Below are 14,601 nucleotides of genomic sequence, written 5' to 3' on the forward strand. Positions count from 1 at the left end.
CTACAACCAGGATGTCCTTCCTTAACCCTGGAGACCAAAACTGTACACAATACTCCAGATGTGGTCTCACCAGGGCTCTGTACAAATGCAAGAGGATTTCCTTGCTCTTGTACTCAATTCCCTTTGTAATAAAGGCCAACATTCCATTAGCCTTCTTCACTGCCTGCTGCACTTGCTCATTCACCTTTAGTGACTGATGAACAAGTACTCCTAGATCTCTTTGTATTTCTCCCTTATCTAATTTTACACCGTTCAGATAATGATCTGCCTTCCCGTTCTTACTCCCAAAGTGGATAACCTCACACTTATTCACATTAAATGTCATCTGCCAAGTATCTGCCCACTCACCCAGCCTATTCAAGTCACCCTGAATTCTCCTAACATCCTCATCACATGTCACACTGCCACCCAGCTTAGTATCATCAGCAAATTTGCTGATGTTATTCTCAATGCCTTCATCTAAATCGTTGACGTAAATTGTAAACAGTTGTGGTCCCAATACCGAGCCCTGTGGCACCCCACTAGTCACCACCTGCCATTCCGAGAAACACCCATTCACCGCTACCCTTTGCTTTCTATCTGCCAACCAGTTTTCTATCCATGTCTTCCCCCCGATGCCATGAGCTTTGATTTTACCCACCAATCTCCTATGTGGGACCTTATCAAATGCCTTCTGAAAATCGAGGTACACTACATCCACTGGATCTCCCCCATCTAACTTCCTGGTTACATCCTCGAAAAACTCCAACAGATTAGTCAAGCATGATTTACCCTTGGTAAATCCATGCTGGCTCGGCCCAATCCTATCACTGCTATCTAGATATGCCACTATCTCATCCTTAATAATGGACTCTAGCATCTTCCCCACCACCGATGTCAGGCTGATAGGTCGATAGTTCTCTGTTTTCTCCCTCCCTCCTTTCTTAAAAAGTGGGATAACATTAGCCATTCTCCAATCCTCAGGAACTGATCCTGAATCTAAGGAACATTGGAAAATGATTACCAATGCATCCAAAATTTCCAGGGCCACTTCCTTTAGTACCCTAGGATGCAGACCATCTGGACCTGGGGATTTGTTAGCCTTCAGTCCCATCAGTCTACTCATCACCGTTTCCTTCCCAATGTCAATCTGTTTCATTTCCTCTGTTACCCTATGTCCTTGGCCCATCCATACATCTGGGAGATTGCTTGTGTCTTCCTTAGAGAAAACAGATCTAAAGTACTCATTAAATTTTTCTGCCATTTCTGTTTCCCATAACAATTTCACTCAATTAATTCTTCAAGGGCCCAACATTGTTCTTAACTATCTTCTTTCTCTTCACATACCTAAAAAAGCTTTTGCTATCCTCCTTTATATTCTTGGCTAGTTTGCGTTCGTACCTCATTTTTTTCTCCCCGTAATGCCTTTTTAGTTAAGTTCTGTTGTTCCTTAAAAACTTCCCAATCATCTGTCCTCCCACTCACCTTAGCTCTGTCATACTTCCTTTTTTTTAATGCTATGCAATCTCTGACTTCCTTTGTCAACCACTGTGGCCCCTTTCCCCCCATTGAATCCTTCCTTCTCCGGGGGATGAACTGATTTTGCACCTTGTGCATTATTCCCAAGAATACCTGCCATTGCTGTTACACTGTCTTTTCTGCTAGGATATCCGTCCAGTCAACTTTGGCCAGCTCCTCCCTCATGGCTCCATAGTTTCCCCTGTTCAACTGCAACACTGACATCTCCGAGCTGCCCTTATCCTTCTCAAATTGCAGACAAAAATTTATCATATTATGATCAGTACCTCCTAATGGCTCCTTTACTGCAAGATTGCTTATCAAATCCTGTTCATTACATAACACTAAATCCAGAATAGTCTTGTCCCTGGTCGGCTCTCGTACAAGCTGTTCCAGGAATGCATCCCTTAGGCACTCTACAAACTCCCTATCCTGGGGCCCAGCACCAACCTGATTCTCCCAGTTCACCTGCATGTTGAAATCCCCCATAACTACTGCGACATTACCTTTGCCACATGCCAATGTTAACTCCCTATTCAACTTGCACCCAATATCCATGCTACTGTTTGGTGGCCTGTAGACAACACCCATGAGGGTCCTTTTGCCCTTACTGTTCCTCAGTTCTATCTCGATGCACCTGGGGCAGATGTGGCAATTGGAAAGGCCGGGAGTCTCTTGGAAACCCCACATCTGACACCCAGAGCAGAGCACTGGTTCTGTAGGCATTCGCCCCTATTCTCTCTAGAGTTAAATGAGAAATAAGGAACGAACTTACCCACTTACCTTGACTCTGCCTGTTTTCGCTGAAGCCTTCCTACTCTGATGGTGACAACTCCCACGGTGACCGCTCCGCTGGGCAGTACCTCTTCTTTTATATAGGTTCTGGGTTCTTAAAAGCTCTTTGTTGGACTTGACTCCAAATCAGGCCTCATCAATGTCTTATACAATTTCAAAGTAACGTCCCAAGTCCTGTAGTTAATACAATGATATATGAAGGCCAATGTGCTAAAAGCATTTTTTAAGACGCTATTTACCTGTGAGGCCACTTTAATGGAATTATGCATCTGTATTCCCATATCATTCTGTTCTACCACACTCCTCAGTGCCCTACCGCTCACCGTGTAAGACATACTCTGGTTGGTCCTCCCAAAGTGCAGCAGATCACACTTGCCTGCATTAAATTCCACCTGCTGTTTTTCAGTCTGTTTCACCAGCTGGTCCAGATCCTGTTACAAATTTTGATAGTCTTCCTTGCTGTCCACCACACCCCCAATCCTGGTGTCATTTGCAAATTTGCTGATCTAGTTTCCCTACGTTATTATTCAGATTGTTGATATAATGACAAACAACAATGGACTCAGAACTGATCCCTGCGGCACTCCATTAGTCACAGGCCTCCAGTCAGAGACTCAACCACCTATAACAATTACCTGGCTTCTCCCACAAAGCCAATATCTAATCCAGTTTACTACCCCATCTTGAATGCCAAGCGACTACACCTTCGGACCTTGTCAAAGGCCTTGGAAAAATCCATGCGGATGACATACTGCCTTTCCTGGTAACTTTCTTGAAAAATTCTCTTAAGATGGAATAGACAAGCCTTGCCTTGCACAAAGCCATGTTGACTATCCCTAATCAGTCCCTGTCTATCCAAATAACTTTATATCCTGTTCCTTAGAATACTTTGCAGTAAGTTTCCCACTACTGACGTCAGATTCACTGGTCTGTACTTCTAGGTTATTCATAGCCTTTCATAAACAATGGAACAACATTTAGCTATTCTCCAATCCTCTGTCACCTCACCCATTGCTAAGGATGTTTTAAATATCTCTGCAAGGGCCCCTGCAGTTTCTGCATTTGCCTCCCACAGGGTCTGAGAGAACACCTTGTTAGGCCCTGGGGATTTATCCACCCTAATTTGCCTCAAGACAGCCAACACCTCCTCCTCTGTAATCAGTATGGGATCCATGACCCCTCTGTTGCTTTGCCTCATTTATATAGACTCTGTATCCATCTCCCAAGTAAATACAGATGCAAAAAAAATCCATTTAAGGTTTTCCCCCATCTCTTTCAGCTCCATGCACAGATGACCACCCCGATCTTCCAGAGGACCTATTTTGTTCCTTCTCATCCTTTTGCTCTTAGTAATCTGTAGAAGCCCAAAGGATTCTCCTTCACCTTTTCTGCTAGAGGGTTTGGATTTTGCATGTATTGTAACTCAACGCCGTTTCATATTTTCAACTTCTTTTGAAGGCAGGTTCATGGGTGATTACAGTTTGAAAACTTCTGTGAAGCTTATTGTGGTTTTATTGTCAGTTTAAAACAAATGTGCATATTAATGAGGAGGTATATGGAATTATCAGTGATAACCTGTATCTGTATTTTCATATCTTGTGGTGCCATACCAAAGGAAAGTAATTTCAGTCTAGGTGGACAGACTTGACCTGAAAGGCTGACAGTCCATTTTTCTCCCCTCTTGCTGCCTGACCTGATGAGCTACATAGAATGTTAAAGCACAGTGCAGGCCCCTTGGCCCACAATGTTGTGTTGACCATTTTACCTTTTCCCTCCACACAGTCCTCCATTTCCCTTTCATCCATATGGTATGTGTTTCTTTAATGTCCATAACGTATGTGCCTCTACATAGTGTGTCATAATGTATACTGCCTCTACAGTCCGCCTAAACTGGGAGCGAGATTTGATCGACTTCAGCACCAGGCCGATTTGGAAAGGGTAGATACAGGCTGAAATGAGGCGGCAGAGTTCAGGTCCAGAGCGAATCAATGTGACAGAGCCTGGTCCTAGTGCAAGGAATGATCTGATGATTGGACAATTTAAACGCTGGTCCAGATAGATTGGAAAGGCAGGGTGTCAGAACAAGAGGTGAGGGTCGGGCTGATTTCTGCTCACTGCTTCACAACATTTATTCAGCTCTGTGCTGAACTGATGCTGTAGGCTGCTCTAGCTGCTCTGGGCTTCGTGTCTGAATGCTATTTGTTTATTTTTGTTTTTGCTCAATGTGTTGTTTTTCTCTGTGTACGTTGGGTGTTTAACAGTCTTTTTTTAAATGGGTTCTTTTTGTTTTTTTTTGTTTTGTGGCTACCTGTGAGGAAATGAATCTCAATGTTATATAATGTGTAAGTGCTTTGATAATAAGTGTATTTTGAACTTACAATATTCTGCATTTCTGTTGTATATCCTTTCTACTACCTTGATGTTCAGATGCTTTGACATTATCTGTACAGATGGCATGAGGAACACAGTTTTCAGATATTATCTTGGTGCATGTAACCATAATTAACCAATTTCCGATTCCAGTTCCACTTCCTGCTCTCTAATCTCCTCTGGCCCTTGTTTTAGCCTATTCAGTCCTGTCTGTGGACACTCAGCCCTGATCACCAGGTCAGATACTTGATTCAGCTTTCTATAGTACTCAGTCCATTCACCTGCCCATACCTGGCCAGGCCCTGAACCCTGGCCCCCACTGTAGCTCGACATGGGGGTTGATGGGCACTATCACTGGCTAAACCTGTCTTGCAATCAGGAACATTGACAATAGACAATGGTGTTGAGAGCTTGATCTGTAAACTTGATAATACAAGCATTTGGGGAATCCTGAGAAAGTATAGGAGAACAATCAAATTCAAGCAGCTTTTATATGTTTCGGTGCATTGGCAATTTTAAATAAATGTCATGCTATTTAGCCAAATGCCCAGGGCTGTGAGTCACCAGAAATTCTAAAGGATCTCAAAAATCTAAAAGCAGAGATTTTTGAAGGTTTTAATGCAGAGATTGATAACTTTTATTGATAAATTCAGGGGGTGGAGATGAAAATGTGGAGCTGAGCTACGATCAGATTAGCTGTCATCTTGATGAGCAACACACACAAAATGTTGGAGAAACTCAGCAGTGTCGATGGAGGAGGATGAACAGTCAACGTTTTGGGCCGAGACCCTCCATCAGGACTGGAAAGGAAGGGGGCAGAATCCAGAATAAGGAGGTTGGGGGTAGAGGAAGAAGTACAAGCTGGCAGGTGATAGGTGAGACCAGGTGAGGAGGGATGTGGATGAGTGGGTTGAAGTAAGAAGCTGGAAGGGATGGGTGGAAGAGGGAAAGAGCTGAAGAAGGAGGAATCTAATAGGAGAATTCAGTAGATCATAAAACAAAGGGAAGGAGAAACAGAAACCAGAGGGAGGTGATGGGCAGGTGGAAAGAGGAGGGGTGAGAGGGTAACTAGAATTTGGAATGGTTAAAAAAAAGAGAGAAGGAGAGGAGTGAGAAATTACCAGAATCTGGAGAAACCAGGTTGGAGACTACTCAGATGGTTATAGGGTATTTTTTTTGGCAGAAAATGTCAACAATTTATTCTCCTCCATAAATGTTGCTCGACTTGCTGAGTTCCTCCAGAATTTGCAGACTGTTGTGTGTTTTTGTTTGGTCTTGTTGAGTAGGCCTGAGCAGCTGAATGCTCGACAGCTCCTACCACTGCAGTTAGCAGAGAACAAAGTGATAAGGAAAATATTCAGGATTACAGATTGTGTTTCTCTTGGAGTTTAAGGTAGCAAAATTTAAGAAAACAATGAAAGCATTATTCCATAGAACCACGCAGTGCATATTAAACGAGTAGATTTGTGGTGTTGGATAATGTTCAAAGAAACACTCTGGACTTTTCTAGCTGGGTCTGCTTATGCTTAAGCACCAAAGAATTACGTGTGATCTGACTGGTTATCATAATTTTGGGGTTTGCATATTATCAAGTACCTGAATATAAATTACGTCAGAATGGTCTTTTTCTTGTCTATTGTTTTGGGATTGAGAATTACTTTCTTCCACACTATTGTGGTTTCCAAACTGGCTGATAAAGCCAATGTGGAAACCACAGCTTCTTCCACAGACATTGGACATATCTGTTGGGAAGTATGGAGCCCTCCCTCCACGCCTATACAATTCAAAGTAAATTTTATTATCAAAGTACGTACATGTCACCAAGTACTATCTTGTAGTTCATTTTCTTGAAGGCATTCACAGTAGAACAAAGAAGTCCAATAGAATCAATGAAAAGCTACACACAAAGACTGACAAATTGTGCAAATACCAAAAGAAACAAGTGATTATAAATAATAAACAAATAATTACTGAGGATATGAGTTGTAGAGTCTGAAAGTGGGTCCAAGGGTTGTGTTCAATGATCAGCTCCGTGCTCTGGTGAGTGAAGATGTCCACACTGGTTCAGATGCCCGATGGTATACATGGCCTTTCTGTTCCCAAAGTACAGACTCGAGGTTTTCATGGATCAGAGATTCCCTGTCATCGGTGGAGATGTTGCATTTCATCAACGAGGCTTTGAGCACATCCTCTGTCCACATGCTGGTCACCAGAGCTTTGGAAAGAGTGTCTGTTTCAGGGGTATTCCATCTCCACAAGGCCTTTAATGTCATTGGCAGACCTCTGTACTTGGGACATTGGCCTTGAAGAGAGCACTGACTTTAATTCGCCTATCCTTCCAGTGGAGTTGACAGATTTATGGAACATTGGCTAGTTCTTTTCCCAGGGAGCCATTGTTAAAGTCGAATCTGAATGAAACTTGGGAGACCAGCTGCTTCTCGTCACCACAGTTTATTGCGTATTCTCCTGCAGGAGAGTTTGAGACCCTGTTGTCAGGGGGAAGGCATGTCAGTGTGGCCCCCATCTGACTAAATGGACTAACTCAGTCAGGTTACAGACAGACATACTTTATTGATCCCGAGGGAAATTGGGTTTCGTTACAGCGGCACCAACCAAGAATAGTGAAGAAATATAGCAATATAAAGCCATAAATAATTAAATAAAAATAAGTTACTCATGCCAAGTGGAAATAAGTCCAGGACCAGCCTATATTGGCTGAGGGTGTCTGACACTCTAAGGGAGGAGTTGTAAAGTTTGATGGCCACAGGTAGGAATGACTTCCTATAACGCTCAGTGTTACATCTCGGTGGAATGAGTCTCTGGCTGAATGTACTCCTGTGCCTAACCAGTACATTATGGAGTGGATGGGAGTCATTGTCCAAGATGGCATACAGCTGTACATTTATACATAGTAAGTCCCATACATTACTGTTGCAAGCTGTTATTAGAACTGGTATGCCCACCAAGTCTGTTGGTGCAAAACTTAATTACTTAGATAAGAGAGTCCTCAAAATCAAGGTTTGATTACAGATGGATATGCTGTCCAGTTCTTAAGAGTTATTCCCTTTGCAAGGCCCTGACTTAATTACAGGCAGATGTTCATTCCCGTCCTTATCAGAGAGGTCTTAGTCAAACAAGGGTACAATATATTGTTTACGAAACTCTCAATGTCTCTCTGCTAATTAAAAGGGAACCAGTATAAGCCAGTAATTTTTTTTAACTGCTGAAGACAGTTTACTTCAGTTCAAAAATTCCTGTTTAGTCTCAATTATTCTTTTAGCCAGCGATTGCAGAAGCTCAAAATGATTTTATATATATCCTCAATTCCTCCCCGTGAGCTGTGGGAATGACTTGCTATATGATGTGACTGTCATCTGAAAAGTGCTAAACCAGTTCTTCACCGGGGCAAGGGCCTGAATGCATATCGAAACACGAAAAATAACATAGAAAATCCAAAATAATAGCAGAAGATGCCGGAATTATTTAACAGGTTTCGTTTTATTTCATACAACTATAGGTGGTTTACAGAGCATATTTTGTTCCATATTAATTTTTATTATCCTTGTCAATCTTTATACTTTTCCTAAGAGATTTAATTGCTGCATGTCTGTTTGATTGCATTATAACTGCATGGACATTTGTCTTCTGGGTAGAGTAATTTAATGGAATCACACTGTTGGCCCCAAACTTCTCTTGGACTCAATGCTCACTGGTTTTAGAGGAAGGGATGGAGTGGGATATTTTGGGCTAAGACCTTCCTGAAAGGGTGTGTGTGTGTGTGTGTGTGTGTGTGTGTGTGTGTGTGTGTGTGTGTGTGTGTGTGTGTGTGTGTGTGTGTGTGTGTGTGTGTGTGTGTGTGTGTGTGTGTGTGTGTGTGTGTGTGTGTGTGTGTGTGTGTGTGTGTGTGTGTGTGTGTTTGTGTGTGGTTTTTTTTCCTTGGAAACAGGTCAGTGGATCAGTCCTGTAAAGACAGTTTGCTCTAACAAAACTGTTGCCATAATGCTGATCAAAGCCATCACTGTGCGGACTGGCCGTACAATCCCTGCCCAAGATTCTTAATACTGATCACGCCAGTTTTTTAATGAAAGGTCAACAGTGTTGGTGAGGCACGATTTAACTTCCTTCCTCCACCAGACTTCAGTTAACAACATGTGGGGAATTGATGATGTAGCCAGGTCAAAATAGTTAATGTTTCTGGAAAACTGAGGGTGGTACAGAGGCATGATAGCTAATAGTCCAATGATCCAGGTTCGATCCTGACCTCTGACGCCATCTGTGTGAAGATTTTACATTCCGCCTGTGTTTCCTCTCCGTACTCTGGTTCCTTCACATGTTTCAAAGACGGGAGGATCAGTAGGTTACTTGGCAGCTGTAGATTGCCTCTGGTATAGGTGGGTGGTAAAAGGATCAGGGTGGAATTGGTGGGGTGTGTGAAAAAAAGCCGGTTATTGAGAAACTCTTTGGGGAATAAGAGTAGTGGAATTGTTCTAAAAGTTGGCACAATTTGATGGGCTGAATTGCAGTCTCTTTTGCCGTCGGAAATGTATAAACAAAATGAGTTACTGTAACAGAACACCCAAACACAACAAAAAAACTTTAATCTAGCCCTTTCCTTTCATTCCTCATAAAAGTGTTTAATGAGGCTACTTTGCAGATAGTGACTATGAGATGACTAACCTATTGCCTTTATGTCACTGGGCCACCCTTTGGTGATGTGTCAGCTCTGGTGCAGGTTCCCATTGAGGATCACTTTGGTACAGGTCTGCACAGGGAACCCTCTACCTTCTGGGAATCCCCTTTACTGCTGGTAACATCCGGTCCTTGGACGGTGGTGTACAGGGACATGTGGTGGGGGCATTGAATATTTGATAACATCTTCACCATTTATGTTCAGTAATATTTGGATACAGTTCCAAAGAATTATTCCAATTATTAGTTTCATTTCTAAAGTTAAGAGTTTCTACATAGTGAGAAATTAATTAACACCATTTGAAGCATCTTGATTGATCGAAACTTGTACTTTTCCGCAGAGCAAATGCCTTGCTTTTATTTGATTGCATTGGGTTTAATGTAATATAGGATCTGAGCTGGCAGATCCATGAGGATCCCGGCAGAACGGTGTGGGCAGCATGTGAAGATACCAGTGTCAAACCTGGCTTGTGGTGTGCCAGACTGTTGGGCTTCCACAGTGGTCTGCTGGTAATCTCCAATATCAGCAGTGGCTTTAATCAGCCCCGATATTTTCCAGGTACACTTCTACATGAAATGCATTAAGTTTTTGCGCAAGTACTTCCAAGGGATCAGAAAGAAAATAGACTATTAAACTTGGATGAGGTTTGTACAGGCAAAGGTTGTCTGTGCTTAGCTTTGGGCGACTGCACCCTGGATATTATTTGCCTTGGGCACAGTGTAATGAAGAATTGGTACATTGATTACTGAAATCAGGGCTTGTTCTTTGAGGTAAGATTGTATAATTGGGCCTTTGTGTTCTAAAGTTTGGAAGAATGAGAGGCAAGCATGTTGATTACTTAAGAATGTATGGTGGTTTGACAGTGCGGATAGTGAGAGGTCTTTTATTTTTCCTGGCTGGAAAAGTTAGGCCTCAGAATCAGGGGTTGGTGATTGAGGATGGAGAATTGCCATCAGGTAGTAGGTTGTAAATGGCAAACTCAAAACAAGAGACTGGATACACATTTGGTATGAATACGAGACTTTGGTCAATAGATTTTTGAATGCTTCACTCTCATTGAGAACAGATGAATAATTTTTCTTCCACATATCACCTCCCAGTTTTGTACTTCATCCTACCTTCCCCCTCATCTGGTCTCACCTATCACATGCAGGTTTCCCCCACTATCCAAAGCTAGAGCATTCCTATGGAATGGTTCGCAAGCCGGAATGGCGTAAAGCAAAGTAGCAATTACCATTAATTTATGTGGGAAAAATTTGTCAGCGGTCCCAGACCCAAAAAATAACCTACCAAATCATACCAAATAACACATAAAACCTCCACAGCCTCTATAAAGTAGGAATAATTTTCTGCAATCATTGCAGCACTGTCAAGCGTAGCGAAAATCTCACGCAAGCGCTCTCAACAGAAGTACTCTCTCCAGTAACCTTTAAGCTATGAAGCTGCCCTCGCCTCAAAAACCGATCAAACCACCCATGTCTACCTTTAAATTCCACTTTTGCAAAAATGCCTTTATTGTTTAAGCACTGGCGGCTAGAATACAGTTCCGGGGGAGGAGCTTGGCTGCTCGGGGCGCGCACTGCCTTTTTTGGTAAAAGTGAAAACACTCTTCGGGTAGTGAAAACGGGTAACTAATGTAGGCCTTTCGTAAAAGTGAGGTGTCGTAAAGTGAACGCTTGGAAAACGGGAGCTACTTGTATCAGCTTGTACTCCTTCTGCTCCCCACCCACATTCTTAGTCTGACTTCTGCCCCCTTCCCTTTCCAGTCCTGAAAAAGGGTCTCAGCCAGAAACATCGACTGTTTATTCCTTTCCACAGATGGTGCTTGACCTGCTGAGTTCCTCCAGCATTTTGTTCACATCCTCAAGATTTCCAGCATCTCCAGAATTCTCTGTACTTTTGACTTGATGTGTGATAATCAGAGGGAAAATGGATGAGGTTGGGATTTGGCCATCATCTTACTGTACAATTGGGTGGGGTCAAGGGCTTGCTCCTATTGCTAAGTCAGCATACAGCCATCTTTAATGGGACTGGGGCTATGATCAATGAAATGTGGGTGAGCAGTGTTACGTGAAGTCTGTCAGAAATAGGAAGTGCTTGCAATTTGATAGTTGTTATTCTTATTATACTGTTACTGAAACTTGACAGCCAATCGCTTATTTTGTTTTCAAGGAATTTTTGCCTACCTGAACCACCTTGTTCCCCGGACAAGAAGAGAAATTATTGAAATCTTATTCAAAGGGCTTCAAAGACTTGAGTACAGAGGTTATGATTCTGCAGGTAAGGTGATTTAATTTTTGCATGAGAGATGGAAGTCGCATTTACGTTGCAACTTTCTCTTCCTCTGGTTATCCTGAAGTATTTCACAGGGAAGTGCAGCATCCACTCTCCACGTGTCAGGCAATGCAGGCAGAGGGACAAACGAAACCGACAAGGGAGCCGATCCCCGCAGGCTTTGATATGTTGAGTGTATGATGTATGTTATGGTCAACTTAGTTATATTATCTTGAATAACTTATGTGAGTCCTGCTCTTTGTGCCTCTCTCCCTGTGTTGTATTTACCAAACTGGGAATGCTTATGGAGAGGAGTGTGTTCATCTTGGGGTTTTCTAGTGTCTGGCACGCTGTAGGCAAAGTGTCAGTGTTGGGTATTGAGAGTAGGGGGAAAGGTTATGGTTTAACCAGCAACTTCAGAAGAACCTTCCCTTTGTGCCAACTGCTGTGTATCCAGCTTTCGTTTCAGCCTCCTCTGGGTGGCATGCGTCCACTGCACCAGATCTTGGGCGCTTGGGTTCTGAGTAGGGTTACATCCAAGACTATTGAACTTAATTTTCTGTGAAATTTGTGGGAGTAGGGGAGGCGGCTGGATTCAAGACTCCCTCCTAGGCCACTGCACACCATGCACTTACAATCCACATTACAGTAGAAACATACACTCATGTCACGGGATAAGTGTCTCCTTATTATTAATCTAACCCATACTTAAGGTCTGAGTAATGTATTCTGCTGCCAAGGGGTCTAGTTGGCAGCTAGTGCTTGACTTCATGAGCATCTCACAGATGTTACAAGTCTGATTTTTGTTAAGATTAGATTAGCTTTATTTGTCACATGTACATCGAAACATACAGAGAAACACATCGTTTGGGTCAAGTCACATCAGTGATGGTTGTGCTGGGCAGTGGAAAGTGATGCCACACTTCTGGCACCAATATAGCACACCCACAATTCACTAACCCTAACTGTATGGCTTTGGAATGTGGGAAGAAACTGGAGCACCGGAGGAAAACCACGCTGTCACCGGGAGAAAGTACAGACTTCTTGCGGTCAGTGACAGGAATTAAACACCTCTAAAGCATTGCACTGACTGCTGCATTACTCTGCCACCTGACAGTCATTAATATGAATCATTAACACCATGAGACACCAAAAAAGGGGGCGCAGTATCTATCCTTTTCCCCTCTTCCCCTTCCCACCATCCAGGGGCTGAAATGGTCATTCCCAATGAAGCAGTGATTCACTTGCACGACTTCCAATCCAGTATACCTCATTTGATCTTCACAAAGTGTCCTTGACGTTGGAAAAACCAACCATGGGTGAGTTCAAAGGCAACACAAGTGAATCTGCAGATGCTGGAAATAAATAAAAACACAAAATGCTGGCAGAACTCAGCAGGCCCGACAGCATCTATGGGAGGAGGTAGTGACGACGTTTCGGGCCGAAACCCATGGGTGAGTAATGGTTTTGCAGAGCACCTGTGCTCAGTCAGCAAAGATGATCCTGAGCTCCTGCCAGTTTATTTCCGTGTCTCACTGTCACTCTGACCTGTCCATGTGTGATCTCCTGCAGTGTTAATTTGAGACTCCACACAGGTTTGAGAAGCAACACCTCCGGTTCTAAATCCTCTCCAGGGTGGCCTTAAATATTGTATCCCTTTTAGCCTTTCACACTAAGGTAATTCCAGTTAATGCTTTGGAAGTTGAAAGCCCTTGCCATCATTTTATCTTCAAGCACACTGCAGCTTTCAGGACTTATACGTTAAACTTCTCTATCTTTAGTTCACCTGCTCTTTCTGTCTGTACGTAACTGGCTTTTTGGCCAGTCATCATTTTGGCTCAGTTTTCTTTTTCTAGTCGTATATACTGGTCTGCTGGACTTGTCTGCAGCCTTGGTATTAGCAATGTGTTATACAGACAAGAGACGTGGGGTTACACGGTAGCATAGTGGTTAGCAGAACACTTTACAGTGGTTAGCACAAATGTTTTACAGGTTCATCTTCTGCAGCTCTCTGTAACGAGTTTGTACATTCTTCCTATAACAACGTGGATTTCCTCTGGATGCTCCAGTTTCACCTCTCATTCCACAGATGTGCGGGTTATTGGGTCAACTGGACACTTGGGTGTAATTGGGCAGTACGGGCTCGTTGGACTAGGATGACCTGTTACCGTGCTGTATCTCTAAATAAAACAAATAAATGAAAATAAATGTGTTTCAAACTGCTATATTAACTTGTTTGGTCTTGCCCTTATATAAATAATCCCTTTGTTCTAACAATCTCCACCTAAGTGTTAATGAAAACTGTCTTTCTCTCTGTCCTGGTTCTAATAAAGGGCCTCTGACATGAAATATTGACTCTTTTTCTTTATGAACACATGTTCCTTGAACTGATGAGGGTTTCTAGCAATTTTTGTCTTTCAGATTTCTGTTGTGCAGTTTAAAAACATTTTTGGATATGAGTTGCCTTCTTGAAGTGTTGCATCCTAGTGGGGCACGAGCTCCCACGGTGCTGGGGTGGGCTGTTCCTGGAATTAGACCCAGCGGTAGTCATGAAGGATCAAAGGGAGATTTCCAAATCAAGATGGTGTGTGAGTCGGAAGGAACTCCCATGCTCTCTTGTCCTCCATGGTGGTGGAGGGTGTGGTTCTGTGTGCGGTCCAAGTGGCCTTGCTGAGTAATTGTAGTCTGCTTTGTAGATGATACACACTGCAGGCCACTGTGTATTGGTGATGGAGAAAAATGAATCGAGTGGGATGGTACTGGGTTGCTTGACAGTTGGAGGAGTTTCACTTCTCCGGGTATTCCATCACACTTTTTTTTTATATACTCTTGACTTGTGCTTCAAAGATGCAGAGAGACTTGTGGATGTCAACAGGTGAGTCACTTGTCATAGAATACACACAGTAGTCTCTTAGCAGTCCAGTCTGTGGTCAACTGTGATGCTCCCAGGATGTTGATAGAGGTGACTTGGCCGA

General features: G+C 43.0%; 1 protein-coding gene across 2 annotated transcripts in view; it reads left to right on the plus strand.

The window, feature by feature from the left end:
* LOC132378978 (glutamine--fructose-6-phosphate aminotransferase [isomerizing] 1-like) overlaps positions 1–14,601 on the plus strand; it is a 110,791-nt gene that overhangs the window by 5,017 nt on the left and 91,173 nt on the right. For both annotated transcript variants that reach the window (XM_059946385.1, XM_059946386.1), the window contains exon 2: positions 11,525–11,632. In XM_059946385.1, the coding sequence (XP_059802368.1) occupies positions 11,525–11,632 (108 nt within the window). The remainder of the gene's footprint in view (positions 1–11,524; positions 11,633–14,601) is intronic.

Source organism: Hypanus sabinus, chromosome 21 (genome assembly GCF_030144855.1).
Source record: "Hypanus sabinus isolate sHypSab1 chromosome 21, sHypSab1.hap1, whole genome shotgun sequence".
NCBI lineage: Eukaryota > Metazoa > Chordata > Chondrichthyes > Myliobatiformes > Dasyatidae > Hypanus > Hypanus sabinus.